We start from the raw sequence: 17,274 nt of genomic DNA, 5'->3' as shown, positions 1-17,274 counted from the left end.
TATGTACACACACATAGCGGACAGCGAAAGAGAGGGAGCAAGTGAAGCCATCACACACATACACACACACATGGGCCGAACGCGAAGTAACAGTAGAGGAAGGAGAGAAGCGATAGCAAAGAAGCAGAAAACAACGATCGATGTAAGCGGGCACTCCCAGCATCCTAGCCCAGCCGAACCACGTATAAAGCGAGCAGCGAGAAACACATATATAAACAGAATGGAATTCCATTGAAGAAATTGTTTCGTGTCTTGTGCCACTTTTGCGCCAACACTACTAGACGGCCCCCTCCATCGCTGGGTGGTGGCTGTCCGAAGTGGCTGGAATGTTGCCGGATCGGTTGATGCGCATGTGAAGCGCGTCGGGGCCGACGGGGAAGAGTGCGAACGGCCGCGTGGAAGCTTTCCAAGTGAACGTTTGACAGTGCGCGCCACTGATATGGAAAGAAGTGGAGAGGGCATTTTTGAGTAATATCCTTTTTTCTGCCTTGATTGAACTGGTTTCGGCAACTTGCGAAATGATACACCGAATCCCTGAAACACCCTTAAAGTTCGTATGGAAACTTCACGGCATCTATAACCCAGTCACTCTGCGGTGAAAAGGTGGAATGTGACAAGGTTCCCTTTTTCGTGTGTATATCTCTATGAGTGTGTGTGTATGTGTGCCGAATTTTTGTCCCATGAACAACGCACCAACGTTGTGAGCAAATACGGACCGCTCTAACCCACTCCTTCGTTCACACACCCGTGCAATCGATCGATTTCTACACCGTCGCGCAATCATTAGACTTGCGCGATGGTGGCAGCGACGAACCTGCTGCTGGCACGGTTGCGGCAATCGGGTGCGGCATGGTGGCGGCACCCTACATTTTGTCGTGCACGCAAATCGGTCGCGCAAGGACTAGAACCGCGGGTAGGCGCAGCACCAAACGAGTTGGCACCGCGTTTGGTGTTTGGCAATCGTGCCCCGATGATGGCACGCCATAAATTAAGCCGTCATAAAATATGTACACCTTTAAATGGGACACAGAACGTGGCCGAGCACGCTGCTGTTGTGTGCAGAACGATGCTCTTGCGAAATCGATATTGTTGGTAAAAGGGTATTCATTAATGCGTGCTATTTACTTCCCACTCGATGAAAGGCGGAATTTTAATTGTAGATGGGTGTAGCAATTTAACTTATTTTTTTTTTTAGCTATTGGAAAATGTCAGCAAATAATACTAAAGACACCATTCAACTATCAACAAAAACCCGCGCTTAAAAAGTGCCTAGAAACTGCTTGCTATCATGCAGCATTTCACCACATTCCTGCTAATGAAATCGTTAGTAGAAAGCTACAACTCCATGTACAAAGTGATGTCAATCAGCACTTCATAATTGTTTCTGTACTCGTACCGGCCATCTTCTAGCGATGGCTCCATGCTTCTCAAGTATACCCCCGTTGTAGCATGTGCCTATGTGTGGGGTGCTACTTCCTACCATTTTGTTATCGTACGTGTGCACGTGCTTGGCTGGTGAAATCATAAGTCGTTTTTGTGTTTTTTTTTTCTTTGTAAAGACTTTCCTCATTCCCATACCCAAAAGATCAATATGCAAATACCGAATCGCTTCGCGTGCCTCAACGTATGTGTGTGTGTGTGTGTCGAATACAGCCAACACAGCCACCGTGGTGGCGTGGTTGACCTAGACCGTGGCGAAAGTTCCCTACTGCTACCGCTGTTTCTGTTTGCCGATTTGCCTTGACTCTCAGGTCCATGCATACGTTAACAGGTTGCGAACTAGCACCACCACCACCACCACCCGTAGGTAACACGACCCACATGAGGGGGATGCGGAAACGGGAAAACATCGTGACACATAACTGTGTATGCGGGCTATGCCCAAGGGTAGATAAAAGCTTGTGTATGCGCAGCTTATCACAATACACGCATGGCGATCGCGCATACAAAATACGTACGTAGTATAAACATCATCCCCAACACGGTCGTGGGCTGTCCTGGCAAGGGAAAAGACAGCTCGCGCTTGAAATGAGGCGCATATTTTGAACCCCACTTGTCAAGTACGTGGTATTTGGATGCTTTTTTCGTTTTTAGTAGAAATCACAGCCCGTCCTAAAATTGGACAATGGCCGTCAACTGCCTCGGGGCAGCCCAACGTACACGACGTTTCGGTATGCAGGCATTTCTATGCAAATGAAAACAAACGTGACCGTGTGGACACTTTCTCTTTATGTGTGACACGGTTGGCTTGATCGAATGCCAGGCGGGTAGGATCGAAAGCTCGAGCGAAGATCACCGATCGGCGTGGAGATTCGATGGTTCCGGTTTTTGTTTTTTTGGTTATCTCTTACTCAGTTTCAGTGTTTGTCTCCTTTTCTCTCCCTCTCTCCCTCTCTTTCTCTCTCTCTCTCTCTCTCTCTCTCTCTCTCTCTCTCCCTCTCTCTCTCGGATGGCACAGGTGCCTCGCTTATGGTACGCCCTGCCCATTCGTGCGTCACGGCCAAGGTTTTAATTGGAACGCAAGCGGAAGGAATGTGTGTCCGTCTACATTTCGGGGGGAGGTCGGATGTGCTTTATTTCATTTCATTTCATTTTTCCTATTGCTGTGTTGTGCCACAGTTTTTCCACGGTGTGTTTTCCGTTTGGCGGTACCGTTTCCGTACCAGCAGTGCGGTGCGTCCTTGAACTCGGGCGGTGCACAACAGCAAGTGCACAACAATAGCGTGTCGGCGGAGCTGAAATGGAGCGCGCGGGCCTTTTTTCGGTACTATTTGTTGCAGATCGTTTTGAAAGATATGACGCCGATAAAGCACCAATGGCACAGATATAGCCTTATAGGCTTTATTTTGTTTTTTTTTTTCGTCAATAGCAAGGCGAAGCCGTAAAACGTTTTGCTGCTTTTAGCGGCTTAACATTGAGCGTTTCCCATTTGTTGCGCCTGCAGCGACTACGCCCATCGAGATTTATTGGGTGTCAAGTGTGGAGTGGCTTTTGTTTCACTTTTACTCGTCGATCGGTCGTCGTCGTCGACTGATTGCTAGTAAGCTAGGATATGTATGTGATGAAGGCTTCGCTAAACCATTTCAAGGGTTTATTTGGCCTCTGTTGACCAAAACATGATTTTGGTTTTTAAAAAGAATTCAAAAACACGTTCCAAAATTTCCCATTCTCTTTTTTCTTGCTATTGCGTTCGTTGTAAAATAAAATAGAATTCAATAACATTGCAATACACTGTAGAAGTTAAATTGAATGTTAGAAAAGCACCAGCAGCAAAACAATGATTATACCACAGTGCACCACCACCGTCCACTCCAATGTTACAAAACGGTGGCTCGGCAAAGCAGTACCATAAAACACTATTTCAATGTTTTATTTATCAGTGCGATATAGAAATTATCTAATTATCTGCAGCTACTCAAAGCACTCCCCGCACTGCTCCGTGATCGTGGTAAATATGTTCACAGGCCGTTACCCACCCTAACGAGCGTACCTTTAACCGCTCCGTTTTGTGGCACCGATCGCTGGCCGATCGGACAGTTAGATAACTCCGCGCGGCAGTAGCAGTACAAAACAATAAACAGTAATTGTGGACATTGTTTGCATCTGTCCCGTGCATTTAATTCAATTAGAGCTAATAATGTTGCAAAATGCTTTCGATCCCGCATCTCGCCTTTTACACCCTGTCCAAACGCCTCCCCAAAACAATTGAAAGAGTTGTGCGCTTTTTCCTCCTCTCCTCCGCTTTTTTTTATTTCCTTCCACTTTCCACTGGCACTAAACATTGACGCACCCTTTTGCGTAGTTTGTGTCGTCCCTCCCGAGCGAAACCCTCCCGAAAAATCTCCAGCTACACTAAATTGAAAACTGAACAGACCAACAAAACAAAACAAAAAGCACACTGATTGTTTTCCGTTCCTGTTAAAATGTTAAAATCTAGATTACGAAGTTTCTCTTACTTTCCGCCCGATTCACAAGCTCGGGCGGGCGCAAACCGATTGCTGAACAGCATCGATTTGTATGGACGCTCGTAGTTTTCTCCAAACAAAATCGTTGATCAATTTGCACTTCCCTTCCCTTTGCCTCTAGTTGAGTGGCCTCATTAACGGGCTGCGGGCTTCGCGAAGAGCCGGTCGCGAGCAGTTGTGTGTTGTTCGACGCGTCTAGACGCGGGTTTAGACTCATTTGCTTATCATGCCTATGCCACATATTCATGCGAATGCGCGATTAGCATCGGTTCTGCAGCGTTTTGCAGTGGTTGCACACACACAAAAAATGCTGATATTTCAATCAATTAACTGCCTAACTTAAGAGCGCAGGAAAGTCTTTTGTCTGTTGGGAGGATTTGTTTTAAGGTTTATCGTGATGTTTTTCGTAAATGCATGTTCGATGTGCATGATTTTTTTAAAAGAGCAATTAAAGATAACAGGCAAACAAATATTTGCATGCGTCACAGTTGTGATCATCGTGTGGTTTACGATTGTACATATGCATATCACGCCAAGGGCTTGGAGCAAAAATATCATGCAAAACAGAGGAAAAAGTAGATAAAGTTAATGAACTGACCAGTGTAAAGCAAGTTATTTGCTAAGCCTTCTTCTTCTGAACGTGTAGTAATAATTGTACCTTCCTTAAATATTGTACTACAAAATACTGAGTAGTTACGTATTATCTTCACTGTTCCTATACAAAAATAAGCAGTGATAAGCTATAAATGCTTGTTTCGTGACTCCATCGGTAGCGGAAATATATCTTCTTGTTCATGCTTTCAAATGCAATGAGTTTATCGTTCCAGGGCTTTAAACATTTGATCAAATAATTTCTGCATTGAATCAAGTTTGAAAATCAATAGCTAAATATCTGCTTCACAGCTGTTTTTATTTTTGCATTTAGCAGTTATTTTTTATTCAAGGTTTAAAAAGATATCTCTGTCATTGCCATTTGCTTTGTTATTCTTTGTTGTGATTTTATTTCACTCCTTTGCATATGGGCTTGGTTTATTTTATAACTTAATGCTTAACAAAAATAGCATAGCACGACACCCGGTCCTTCGCATGACGGACTCGTTTCATTCGAGATTTGCCACGAGACCTCTCCAAGTTATGGTACTAGGAAGTTTGTTGTTTGTAGTATTTCAGCCTGATCTGAAGCCTGTGGCAAAACTTGATTTGAATCGTTTGAAGCACATACAAACACATACGTTAGTATATCATAAAGATTGAAGATGTCCGTCTTGAGATAATGAAAAAAGCCCACTCATCCACGTACCTATATACCTATGATACATTATTTGTCGCGCCTTTGGGGATAAACTGATGCTTATTTGCTGATATTGAAAGGTCAAATTCATCCGATATAAATCCATGATAGTGAACGCTCCCACAAGGCCTTCTTCTAGCTTCGATTCTTATCGCACCTTTTTAACGTAGCAAGAACTGACTATTTGCTTATGTACAAAAAAAAAACATGGTAGTTTTACCAAGACGAAGATACGAACAAACTAATGTATCTAGTTTGTTAAGCTCACAAATAGGGCTAACTAAGGTTGGGTAAGAGTTTTGAGAGATGAAAAAACAACTAATAGCTTTATACTTAATTAGAATATTCGCCAAAGGAATTCTTAGCACAACCGATACTGTTTACAATTAAATGGTCACATAACGGACATAGGCCTACATTTTGTTTTATTTTTCAACGATTGATATTGTACGTAAAGACAGACACTAGAAAAATTCTACGGATTTATAAATGCAACGACTATGAAAATGAGCATACATTATCTTAAACTCATGTTTTATCATCAAATGTGTTAAATCTTTAAAGTTTAAAGTCTTTAAAGATTATTATGTTTTTTCGTTAAATAAAAATATGGTTTTTTTTCGTGCAGTTTTGATCGGGTAAGATGGACTGATATGGGAAAGATGGACACCATAAAGGGTAAGATGGACACCTGTAGAAAACGTTGTAAATTTAAGAGTTTTATAATATTTTAACATATCCCATTGATTTCCACGTCCTGGTACGTGCATAAACCAATTTTAGGCCAATTGCAACAGTAGTTCATTCAGTCGTGATCGTAGGAATTGTAAGCACCACTTCTAACACCTTAGAAGTAGAATGCAGAATTTAATGCATTTTTAAAATATTGGGCACTAACAGCTGACGTTGCTCCAGCTGACAGAACAACAGTTTAAAACTTCACTTTAGGAAATTACTCAGCGGAAAGTCCGCGATCCCAGCATGTTTGAGGGACTTGTTAATAGGTCAAGCCATTTCTTCCATTGAAAATTCAACTTTTTGATATTTGCAATCCAATAGAATCTCTTCTCTATTCCTGAATGATGTCATATCAATGCCTCTTCTTTTTGTTGATTAAAGTTGTCCAAGTCGTGACAAGATATTGGGTTCCGTGAAGTGCCTAATCAGCATGTACCGTGCATAACGCATGAATGTTATTTATTTTATTTTTTTTATTCAGGAGTAACGGTCCAAAAAGGCCGTATTGCTTAATGTGAATGTTATTTTACCGGTGTTTCATTTCTCGCTTAATTCAATACTTTCTCTAGTTGCTGGATGGTTAACATCTTCCTAATAATCTTATTTCAGGTATTTAATGAAATAGATTCATCACCAATTGATATAAGAAGTTAAATAAATCAACAAATTCGGTGTCCATCTTTCCCTACGACATAGTGTCCGACTTTCCTGCCTTGATGTCAGGATTCATTAACCACCAAAGAACAAGATTGTTATTGCTTTCGCCAGTTTTTCGTTCTTTCGCCAGTTTTTTGCATATTAACACAACGTCTTATTCATGTAATAAAACATCCGAAAATATAAACAATGCAAGTTACCGAGCATAAGATCCGCAGTAGTCAAATTAGATCCACAATGGTGCGCACGATTTACAATTTGTTTTGTTCGTGAATTTAACTAATGTTCTCAAATTTGTTGTTTTACTTTGAGTTTAAATGCTCCATTGTTGAATTATTCTAATGTCGAATGTTGAATTACCTTTTTCATGTAGTTACGAGAAATGTCCATCTAATCCGCATTGTCCGTCTTTACATACCTTCCCTTACATCGATAAAATGTTATAAAACCCTTATAAATTCAAATACATACGCAAACAAACGCGGCCACCTAAAAATACAACAAGTAATAAATTACTTTGCAAATAAGTAACCTGATTAAAGAATCTTGCAATTGTTAAATTGATTTTCGAAATCAAAGTTTTGAAATAATTGACAGCGCAATCTTTCGTTGTTCATCTAACAACTTTGTTGACAAATATCAAATATCAATCTCGTGCTTCGCATGTTAAAAGATTCTAGAAAAATTTCATGATGATCAAATTTTAAACACTATTCCGATGTATCCAAACAAAACTCTACTTACATTCGGTATTTATGCAATAGTTAAGCTTTGTTAAATTTCTGATAACAAATAAAATCTTTCAAAACTGTATATACAAATAGTTTCTACTAGATACAGAAAGGCTGTAGCTCCAACATTTCAAAATTGTTCCTTAAGCAACATAAGCAGGGCTTGTAGGGCATAAAATACTTGGTTTGCGTTAAGCCCCTAGATTGAACTTTCATTTATCATTTCATAAGCAATGCTCCAGATTTAAGTTGACTTCACACTAAGTGATGTGTTGAGTGAGTGGTTAGATGTTTAAAGATATCGATATTATAGTTGCATTACACAATGAACTAAAAAATTGAAACCTTCTATTGCCACACTTTTACAAAATCTATTTTTACCTCTTTCTTCACGCAGGGTTCGTTTAACCTAGTGACATCGAACATACAGCAACGGTATCAAAGGTACAACCGGTCACCATGGATTGGTCGACGGGCGATCTGGTGTGGTTCGATCCGGGCCTCGGCCACCCGCTGCCGGGGGAGATCCAAGAAGTGCATCGTGCCGCTCAGATGATCATCGTGCAGGCACTTATCAACGGCAAGGTAGGTAGTTTCCAAACGCGCGCATCATTAACCATGTAAGTTTGACGCGAGCGGTGAGAGAAAAGGCTCACGCACGTATTGAGCGGCTTGCAAGAAGGCGATGAAGAAGAAGAAGAAGAAGAAGAAAAAGTAAAGCTGGCAGCAGTGCAAAATGCAGATTTGCGATCAATTTGGGCCTATTATGGTGTTCGCACCCACGTACACACTGCACAAAACCAACTTCAAAAAAGCCGTTTTTTATCGTTTTTCAAACTCACTTCCAAGAGATTGTTGTGTTCGTGTGTGTGATAGTGTGAGTGGCTTCTCGTTTGCTCTGTTGCGACTGCACGCGCAGTAATAGGAAAATTGCAACTGCACCCGACGGCCGCTCACACTCGCGTTTGCGGCTGGTCAAACTAGTTTCAAATGCGTGCGCGCAACTTTTCCACCCGATCGAGCGGGTGTTCGGGCTTTTCTTTGATACGGGTACGAAAAAGAGCATGTTCCTTTTGCACCATCGGCTGCACGGGTGTCCCAAAGGGAGTGCAAGAGCGAAACGGTTGCAGGCAAGGTTGCACTCTGTCGCAATTGCACATCTCTCTGGTTGGTCTGGCGTTGGCGGCCCGAGGATGCACAGTTGCACTGGAAACATTATCACGAACGAAAGCAAAAGTGAGTGTTGGCGTTGGTGCGCGCGTGCAGTTGACCTTAGAGTGGAACTGGGAAACTCCTGAAGTTTGTGCGAAGTTGTGTGCCACACGTGTCATTTTCCAGCCAACACGGTAACAACAGTTGGTTAGGCTGGAACACGTATCTCGGAAGTAGATTCCGTTCCGCTTCGGCACCGGTACGGTTCTGGATGCGGACGGTTAGCTTCCATCTGGAACCATGGCAAAGAGGCGGCACACCCTCGCCGAGTCAGTCGCTGTCCCTGCTGCCGCAGCGAATCAAGCGCCGCCAGCGGCGCATGGAAACGGTCAGTGAACTTTCTCCCAGCGAGGGAAAAGAAAGTTTCGTGCGACAGCAACCGGCCAGAATCAGGAGACCGCCACGCAACAAGCTGCTGCCGGACGACGTACCGCCGAATGTATGAAGTGATAAAGTGTTAAAGCTGTACTTTTAAGACATGCTAAAGTGCCACCGCGATGAAGTTGTTAATCGATTGTTTTTTGTTTTGTTTTTGTTTTTTTTTTTTTGTTTTCAGCCGCAAACGTTCACCCTCGGGCCGAATGAGGGAAACATACGCGCCCGGCAGGATCTGGGCAAGACCGGCGTGGAGGATATGACCCAGCTGGAGGATCTGCACGAAGCGTCCTTGCTGTGGAACCTGAAGCTGCGCTACGACAACGGGCTGATCTACACGAACGCGGGCAGCATCCTGATCGCGATCAATCCGTACAAAATGTTCCCCGAATCGTACGGCATCGAGATGGCCAAGCTGTACTCGGGCCGGCCGCTGGGCACACTGCCGCCGCACCTGTTTGCGATCGGGTCGGCTGCACATGCGGCCCTCCCGTCGCCCCAGGTGGTCGTCATTTCGGGCGAGTCCGGGTCGGGCAAGACGGAATCGACCAAGCTGGTCATGCAGTATCTGGCGGCGGTAGTACCGGGCGGCGGTTCCGCCTCCACCGTCATCACCGAGCAGATACTGGAGGCCGCCCCACTGCTCGAGGCGTTCGGTAATGCGCGCACCGTGCGCAACGACAACAGCTCCCGGTTTGGCAAGTACCTGGAGGTGTACTTCAAGTCCGGAGCGATCATCGGTGCCAAGATCACGCAGTATCTGCTGGAGAAGTCGCGCATCGTCACGCAGGCGGCCGGCGAGCGGAACTACCACGTGTTCTACGAGCTGCTCGGCGGGCTGGCCGAGCCGGAGCGCATGAAGTACGGCCTGCTGGAGGCGGACAAGTACTTCTACCTGAACCAGGGCGGTTCCGACTGTGCGCCGGGCCGGATGGACTGGGCCTCGCTGCAGAGCGCCATGCAGGTGCTCGGTGTGACGGAAAGTGAGCGCGAGGGGATCGTCAAGGTGCTGGCGTCGGTGCTGCACCTCGGCAACGTGTATTTCCACCGGCGCCAGCTCCGGCATGGACAGGAAGGGGTCGAGATCGGGTCAGACGCTGAAATCAAGTGGGCGGCCCATTTGCTGCAGCTGCCATCGGAAGGCATCCTGAAATCGCTGACCTCACGCATCACCGAGACGCGTTCGGAGCGGCTCTACACACCGCTCGGCATCGATCAGGCGCTGGATGCCCGGGACGCACTGGCCAAGGCACTCTACTCGGGGCTGTTTAACTGGTACGTACATACTGGCAGGTTGTTGCTCGCCTAAACGGTAGATGGCGGTGAAATAGCAGTTTGGCATATTTAAAAAATAATGTCTGATTAAAATTTCTCGGAATTAGAGCGTCACCTTATGAAAAGGATTTTTACTCAATTTTATTATTTCAGTCACATTAAAACATGCGAATGAGTGATATCGCTATTTGAAATGGTTGATAGACATGAATGTGATATCAAATTGAAATACACCTTTCTGTGCCACAGGCCTTATTACAGGATTTCCTATGGTTTTTGGTTATTGGAGTGCTCGTTTCACGATTTGTATTTTTAAATCGTTATCACAATTTTCTCTTTAAAATCAATTCAAATGATTCAAACAGATCTAAAACAAATGCTCAATAAATCCTAATACAAATCCCAAAAAATATTGGGAAATTATACAAAAATGTTTGAAAACAACCAAAAACCTAGGAAATACTTGTATCCCGTGTGGCCCGCACACTCTAACCTGTAACCTGCAGCGAGACAGGGTTTTCCAAGGTATTTTCGAATGTGTTTATCATTATTCCTTGCCTCCTAAATGTTTTTCAGCAGGTGTCAAATGGTGTATTTCCATCAAAATAAAATTCAAGTTCTTACACATGACATATTCAACATATCACAAATAACTATCAATCTTCATCCAGCTTGTAACTTGTTGAAAATCATGTGGAAAAATTGAAACATTATTGTGAAAAAATACAACATTTAGCTGCTGTTGAAAAATATCTTGCATGCAATGAAAAATGTCGTAGACATTGGAAATTGACTCGGAAACCCCTGTAAGACTACAGTCTTTCCCCGAGTTACGCGACACTCGAGTTACGCGAATTCGAGTTACGCGAATTTTTATTTTTGACAGTTCAGATGTCAAATAAGTACAATTTTCTCCATCAATTGTCAAATGAAAAATAATTACCGATAAATAACCAAATTTTCTGCACCAATTGCATCAAATAAGTATTAAATTACATAAATGAACTAAATTCAATCCAAAATTATGATAAATAAAGTATATTTTTGCTGTAACATGTGATATTCGACTTACGCGAAAATCCGAGTTACGCGAATGTCTCTGGAACGCATTATTCGCGTAACTCGGGGAAAGACTGTATAGTGAATCCCAACAATTGTCTCTTTTACCATACCTATAAGCTTATAGGGTTTTCCGAGTCAATCCAATTCCAAGTGAGTCCAATGTCTACAGCATTTTTCAATGCTTGTGAGATGTTTTTCAACAGATGTCAAATGTTGTATTTTCATCATAAACATTGTTCTGTTTTTTCGCATGATTTTCAACACATCACATGCTGGACTGAGTTTGAGAGTTCTTTGTGATGGATTGAAAATCATGTGAAAGAATTGAAATTTTATTTTGATGCAAATCTAACACGTGAAAAACATCTTGTCGGCGATGAATAATGCTGTGTACATTGGAGATTAGCTACGAAACCCCTGTATTTCTCTGCCATGGGATATTTATAACTAATCATTCATAGACGTCTGAAACCGGCTAAAGCAACCAACTTTAGTTACCTTGACAGGATTCGTGTCGTTTTTTTAGTTTTCACGGAAAATATATTGTCCAGGACTAAATAATCCGGCTGCGTGGTACTGAATAAGCCTCGAAAGTCTGTATAGGCCGCCATGTCCGCGTAGGACGTTACGCCAAATAGAAGAAGAAGAAGAAGAAGACATCGTCATGGACATCTTAAAAATAACATTTACATTTATTGCCAAGGATGCAGCACAAATCTTGAAGTAGTTTTCACTTGTTTCATTGCTAGTAAAAATTGTTCTGCTTCATGCATCCATAGAACACTCCGAAGAGGTTTTCTTTAGTTTTTAAAACTAAAACGAAAAAACAAGACCTTTTAATCTTTTCACAAGCCTTTCTAGATTCAATATTTTCTGCTACTAATGCAAACAACTGCGGGAACTTGCGGTGCGACATTGCATGTAGGCTATTTAGTTGGCATAAATGAACCCAATTGTTTCAATCTTTATCTAAAAGGAACAACTCTTTTTGAAGTTGAAATCTGAAGAAAGACGACAAAATTGTTCACTTTACAACCTTCTAATTCAATTCCACGAATGTTCTTAATGTTTTGGCGGGTCACATGAACTAATCGTGGACTCTTACCGACCCCTGCTCTAGATTTTGAGCTTTTGTTGTAGTTCATTAGTAACATTTTCCACCCGTTCTGTCCTTCACTACCCAGGCTTGTGCTGCGGATCAACTCGATCGTGCACCGGGGCGGCACGCACGACGCGCAACGGCTGTCGATTCTGGACATCTTCGGGTTCGAAGATTTGGCCGAGAACTCGTTCGAGCAGCTGTGCATCAACTACGCGAACGAAAGCCTGCAGCTGTACTTTAACAAGCACGTGTTCAAGCTGGAGCAGGCGGAGTACGCGCGCGAGCGGCTCGAGTGGACCAATCTGGAGTGGGAGGACAACCTGCCGGTGATCCATCTGCTCGCGAAAAAGCCGGTCGGCATCTTCCACCTGCTGGACGACGAGTCCAACTTTCCGCGGGCGAACGATTCCAGCTTTCTCGAGAAGTGCCACTACAACCACGCGCTGAACGAGCTGTACTCGAGGCCGCGGGTCGGCGCGCAAGAGTTCGGCATCACGCACTACGCCGGCCAGGTGTGGTACTGCGTGGACGGGTTTCTCGAGAAGAACCGGGACGCGCTGCGCATGGATGTGATCGAGCTGCTGAGCTCCAGCACGGAGCCGCTGGTCGGCGAGATGACCAAGCAGTTGCGCGCCCAGCGGGATGTGGGCAAAACGCTGCCTAAGGGCTCGAACGGGCGCTTTGTCACGATGAAGCCGCGCACACCGACGGTGGCGGCGCGCTTCTCCGACTCGCTGCAGCAGCTACTGCAGTCGATGGCCAAGTGCAACCCGTGGTTCGTGCGCTGCGTCAAGCCGAACAACGACAAGCAGGCCCTGCGCATGGACATGCCCTGCGTGCTGCAGCAGCTGCGCTATCTCGGCATGCTGGACACGATCAAAATCCGCCAGTCCGGGTATCCGGTGCGCCTTCGCTTTCAGCACTTTGTCGAACGGTATCGCCATCTGATGAGGACGCCCCTGCCGAAGGGCACGCCGTACCGGGAGCTGTGCCGCTTCGTGCTGGACGAGCTGCCGGGCACGACGACCGAGGGGCCCGACTTCCAGCTGGGCGCAACGCGCGTATTCTTGCGCGAAGCCCTCCACCGCACGCTGGAGGCGAGCCGGGCCGACCGGCTGCGGCTGGCGGCCGTCACGATCCAGCGCACCGTGCGCGGCATGCTGGCGCGCAAGAAGGTGCAGCGCGAGGTGCGCGGTGCCGTCACGATACAGCGCTACTGGCGCGGGTACCGCGACCGCAACCGGTACCTCACGATCAAGAACGGCGTGGTCAAGTATCAGGCCCTGTACAAGGGGCACATGCAGCGCAAGCGGTACGCCAAGCTGAAGAACGAACTGAAGCGCCGCCGGGAGGCGGAACGGCTCAAAAAGGAGCGGACGGCCCAGCGGCTGGCCAAGGAGCAGGTGGAGCGCGGTTCCGCCGTACCGCTCGACATACCGGCCGAGTTGGCGTTCATCTTTTCCAAGTCGGAGAACTGGTCCGGCCAGCAGAGCGATCGCAATCTGGTGAAGGTGGTCGGAACCGTGCCCGGGCCTCCGTCGGCGGCCGATCTGCCGCCCGACCTGGATCAGTTCGCTTTCGGCAAGTTCAGCTCGGTGTACTGTAACGGGGTCAAGCTGGCACCGCGCCGTGACATCATCAGCGCGCCATTCCTGTCGCGGGCCGCCGCCCGCGACCAGGACTTTAAGGACGCGATCGCCATCTTCAAGCTGATCATCCGCTGGACGACGGACGCGACGATGGACGCGAATCGGGAGAAGATCCTGGCGGACTACATCGTCCACAAGGGGCTGTCGTCGCGCGGGCTGCGGGACGAAATACTCGTGCAGATCTGCAACCAGGTGTACCGGGCGGACGAGGCCGCGGCCGAGAAGCTGTGGACGCTGATGTCCCACTGTCTGTCCGCGTTCCAGCCGGGCTCGGCGTTCAGCAAGTACTTGATCAAGTTCATCGTGGACAATGCGCCCCCGAACACGAAGGAGCAGATCCTGAAGAAGCTGCTGCGGAACGCTAACGCAGGCCAGACGAACCCGTGCCGGCTGTTCCCCCCGGCCTGGCTCGAGTGGCGCGCCTCGTCTCGGCTGGCGGACACGGCGCTCGGGCTGAACCTGCCCGACAACAGTGTGCAGACGGTGGCGGTCGATTCGTGGACGACGTGCGAGGAGGCGGCCGCCCTTGCCATCTCCTCGTTCGGCATACCGAACCTGGGCTGGACGGTGGTGATCGACGAGTCGGACCAGATGACGGACTCGTGCGGGCTGGACTTTGTGCTCGATTTGGTGGCGGAGAAGGAGCTACCGCCCGCCTTCCCGGCCGTGCGAAGCGATATACTGCGCTGCGGCAGGAAGGGTGGTGCGCCGAGTGCCGCCCCGGGTGCGCACGACTCGGCGGCGGAGCCGAGCAGCCCCAAGCGGCCGCAGGTGCCGCCGCCCGAGCCACCGTCGATGAAGCGCAGTTCGCACGAGATACAGCTCGTACCGGTTGCGATCGGCAGCGGCACGAAGAAGCACGAGCCGGCCGAGTACGGTGGCGGTGGTGGTGGTGCCGCCTCCCGCCACCATATGGAACCCTCCAGCGCGGGCAGGAAGACGTCACACGATGTATCGCTGTCGCGCCATAAGCTGCGGGAAGAGCGTGCCTTCTACGAGGACAAGAGCCGGTCGCGCTCGCTGGACGATCTGCTGGCGGGCGAGGCGGACGACGCACTGCTCGCACCGGATGCGGACGAGCCGGAAACTTCGCTCACGCTGACGCTGGCCGAGAACCGGATCGGCAACAAGTACCGCTCGGTGGACACGATCGCACCGCTCAAGGAGCAGCATCCGCGCTTCGTCAAGTCCCAGTACGCCGGCAAGCGTTCGTCCGGCTCACACTCGCTCAAGTACGCGGAGAAGTCGGAGTTTAGCGTACGCTCGTCCGCCATGTCGGACACGAGTGAGGCACCATCGTTAGCGAGTCACGTGCGACGCGTGCGAGTGCCGTCGCAGGCATCCGACGTCGACCAGTTTCTGGACGATCTGTTCAGCCCCGTGCTGGACGGATCGCTCGACGAGCTGTCCGACGCTCGCTCCCTGGCGGCAAGCATCCGGGGTGGAGCGCAGTTTGTGAGCGAGCTGCTCGCCACTGTCCGTACCGACCGCTCGCTAACCGACCTGGAGCAGTCGGCCGTGCTGGCAAGCGCTACGCAGGGTGGCACCACCCACCAGGCGAAGAATGCCACTTCGAACGGATTCACGCCGAGCGCACCGAACCCGATCGCGCCGCTGTCACCGCCGGTCAGCTCGTCCGGCTCGCTGCTCATGATGGGCTCGGTCAGCCCGGACGTGGTCATGCCGGTGTTTACCATCCCGCCCGGCGTGGACAGCACCGCCTACCAGCAGCAAATGCAGCGCGCCTTTCTCCAGTCCGCGATGGCCCAAAACATCCAGATCCAGCAGCAGCTGATGGCCCAAAACCAGGCCCTGCAGACGCTGCTCACGCAGCAGGACGGGGCCGGCCCATCCTCCTCTTCATCGCCGGCCAACCCGGGTGCCGCCTCACCGAAGCATGGCGGCGCCACCGGCTCGCCCACCTCCGTGCAACATTCGCCCATTCGCAAGATGAGCGCCAAGGCCGGCGGCCGCAACGATTCGACCGACCGTCCGATCGGTCCGCCTGCCACATCCACCTCCTTCTCGGACATGCTGCGCAACCGCAAAGACTCGTCCTCGTCCAACCTGATACCACCGCCGCCACCGCCACCGCTCCCACCACCGCTCGAGCTGAAAGATCCGTTCGAGGTGCGCCCCTTCCTCGATCCGTACGGGCGGGCGAAAACCGTGCGCATCGGCAAATGGCGCTGGCCACCGCCGCAAGGCGTCACCGCCAGCACCGAGACGGAGGAAACGTTCATCCAGTTCAAGATGACGCGCCAGAGCAATCGCAAAACGACGCCGCAGTCGCAGCACAGCAGCAGCAACCTCGACTCCCCGATCGGCTCCCCGAACGGGGTCGAGTGGGAGGAGTTCGAAATCGACCAGAAGCTGCAGGAGCAGGCGGCACGCGAGGCCGATGCGGGCGGCAAGGGTGCGGGAGGCGGCGGCCAACAGCCGGGCGGTGCGGCACGGACGGCCAAGCGCAGCTTCGACATCGGGGCCGACCGGCCCGCCCCGAACAGCGTCGGCAAGCTGAAGCTGAGCAACGAGATGCGCCAGCGGCTGGAGCAGGTGACCGCGGGCCACTCGGTCCGCTCGTCCAGTGCCAAATCGGACCGGCCCGAGCGCACGCCGGCCAAGCTGGAGGATACGCGGCGCATGATGCTGGAGCAGCAGCTCGGCGGCATGAACCCACCCGGTGGCGCCAAGTCGCCCGGTGGCGATGCGGTGCCGTCGGTCAAGACGCAGGTGCAGCGGATGGAGGCAAGCAAAAAGGGTGCCCCAGCAACGGCCTGGCCCACGGTAAGTGTGATTGTGCGGTTGCGCGCACTCAGGAAGAGCTGAATGTGCTGATCCTGTTTGGTTGATTTTAGGTTTTGCCACCAGCACCACCGGGGCCGGCACCGCCACCACCGATCAGACCGCCGACGTCTACTCCACCGGCTCCGCCGCCACCGATCCACGGCAACATGATGGCCGCCCAGAACGCGCACCAGCAGAACCAGTCGGAGATTCCGTCGTTTGTGCAGCGCCAGGAGCGGGACACGTTCGGTGCCAAGGATAGCTTCATGGACTCGTGGGGTCGTGCCGAGGCAGCCAAGCTGGATCTGGTCTACGAAACAAGTAAGCATTCACTCATTTCCGACAAAAGAACATATTTAACATTTAATACACTTTTATGAACTTTTTTTGCCTATCAAGAGGTGGTAATGACGTAATGGTGATCAAAAAG

At 49.0% G+C, this 17,274-nt stretch overlaps 1 protein-coding gene across 2 annotated transcripts in view; it reads left to right on the top strand.

Moving 5' to 3' along the window:
• Window positions 1–17,274, top strand: part of LOC1274922 (unconventional myosin-XV) — a 38,530-nt gene that overhangs the window by 1,251 nt on the left and 20,005 nt on the right. The window contains exons 2-5 of one of the 2 annotated variants that reach the window (XM_061652768.1): window positions 7,780–7,967; window positions 9,151–10,244; window positions 12,491–16,844; window positions 16,916–17,165. In XM_061652768.1, the coding sequence (XP_061508752.1) occupies window positions 7,842–7,967; window positions 9,151–10,244; window positions 12,491–16,844; window positions 16,916–17,165 (5,824 nt within the window). In that variant the 5' untranslated portion in view covers window positions 7,780–7,841. Of the gene's footprint in view, window positions 1–7,779; window positions 7,968–8,607; window positions 9,034–9,150; window positions 10,245–12,490; window positions 16,845–16,915; window positions 17,166–17,274 lie in introns of those variants that run through there. The other variant, XM_061652767.1, reaches the window with a different exon arrangement.

The sequence above is a fragment of the Anopheles gambiae genome, chromosome 2, assembly GCF_943734735.2.
Source record: "Anopheles gambiae chromosome 2, idAnoGambNW_F1_1, whole genome shotgun sequence".
Lineage (NCBI taxonomy): Eukaryota > Metazoa > Arthropoda > Insecta > Diptera > Culicidae > Anopheles > Anopheles gambiae.
Note: the sequence above shows the minus strand (reverse complement) of the source record. Positions and strands in the feature narration are given on the sequence as shown.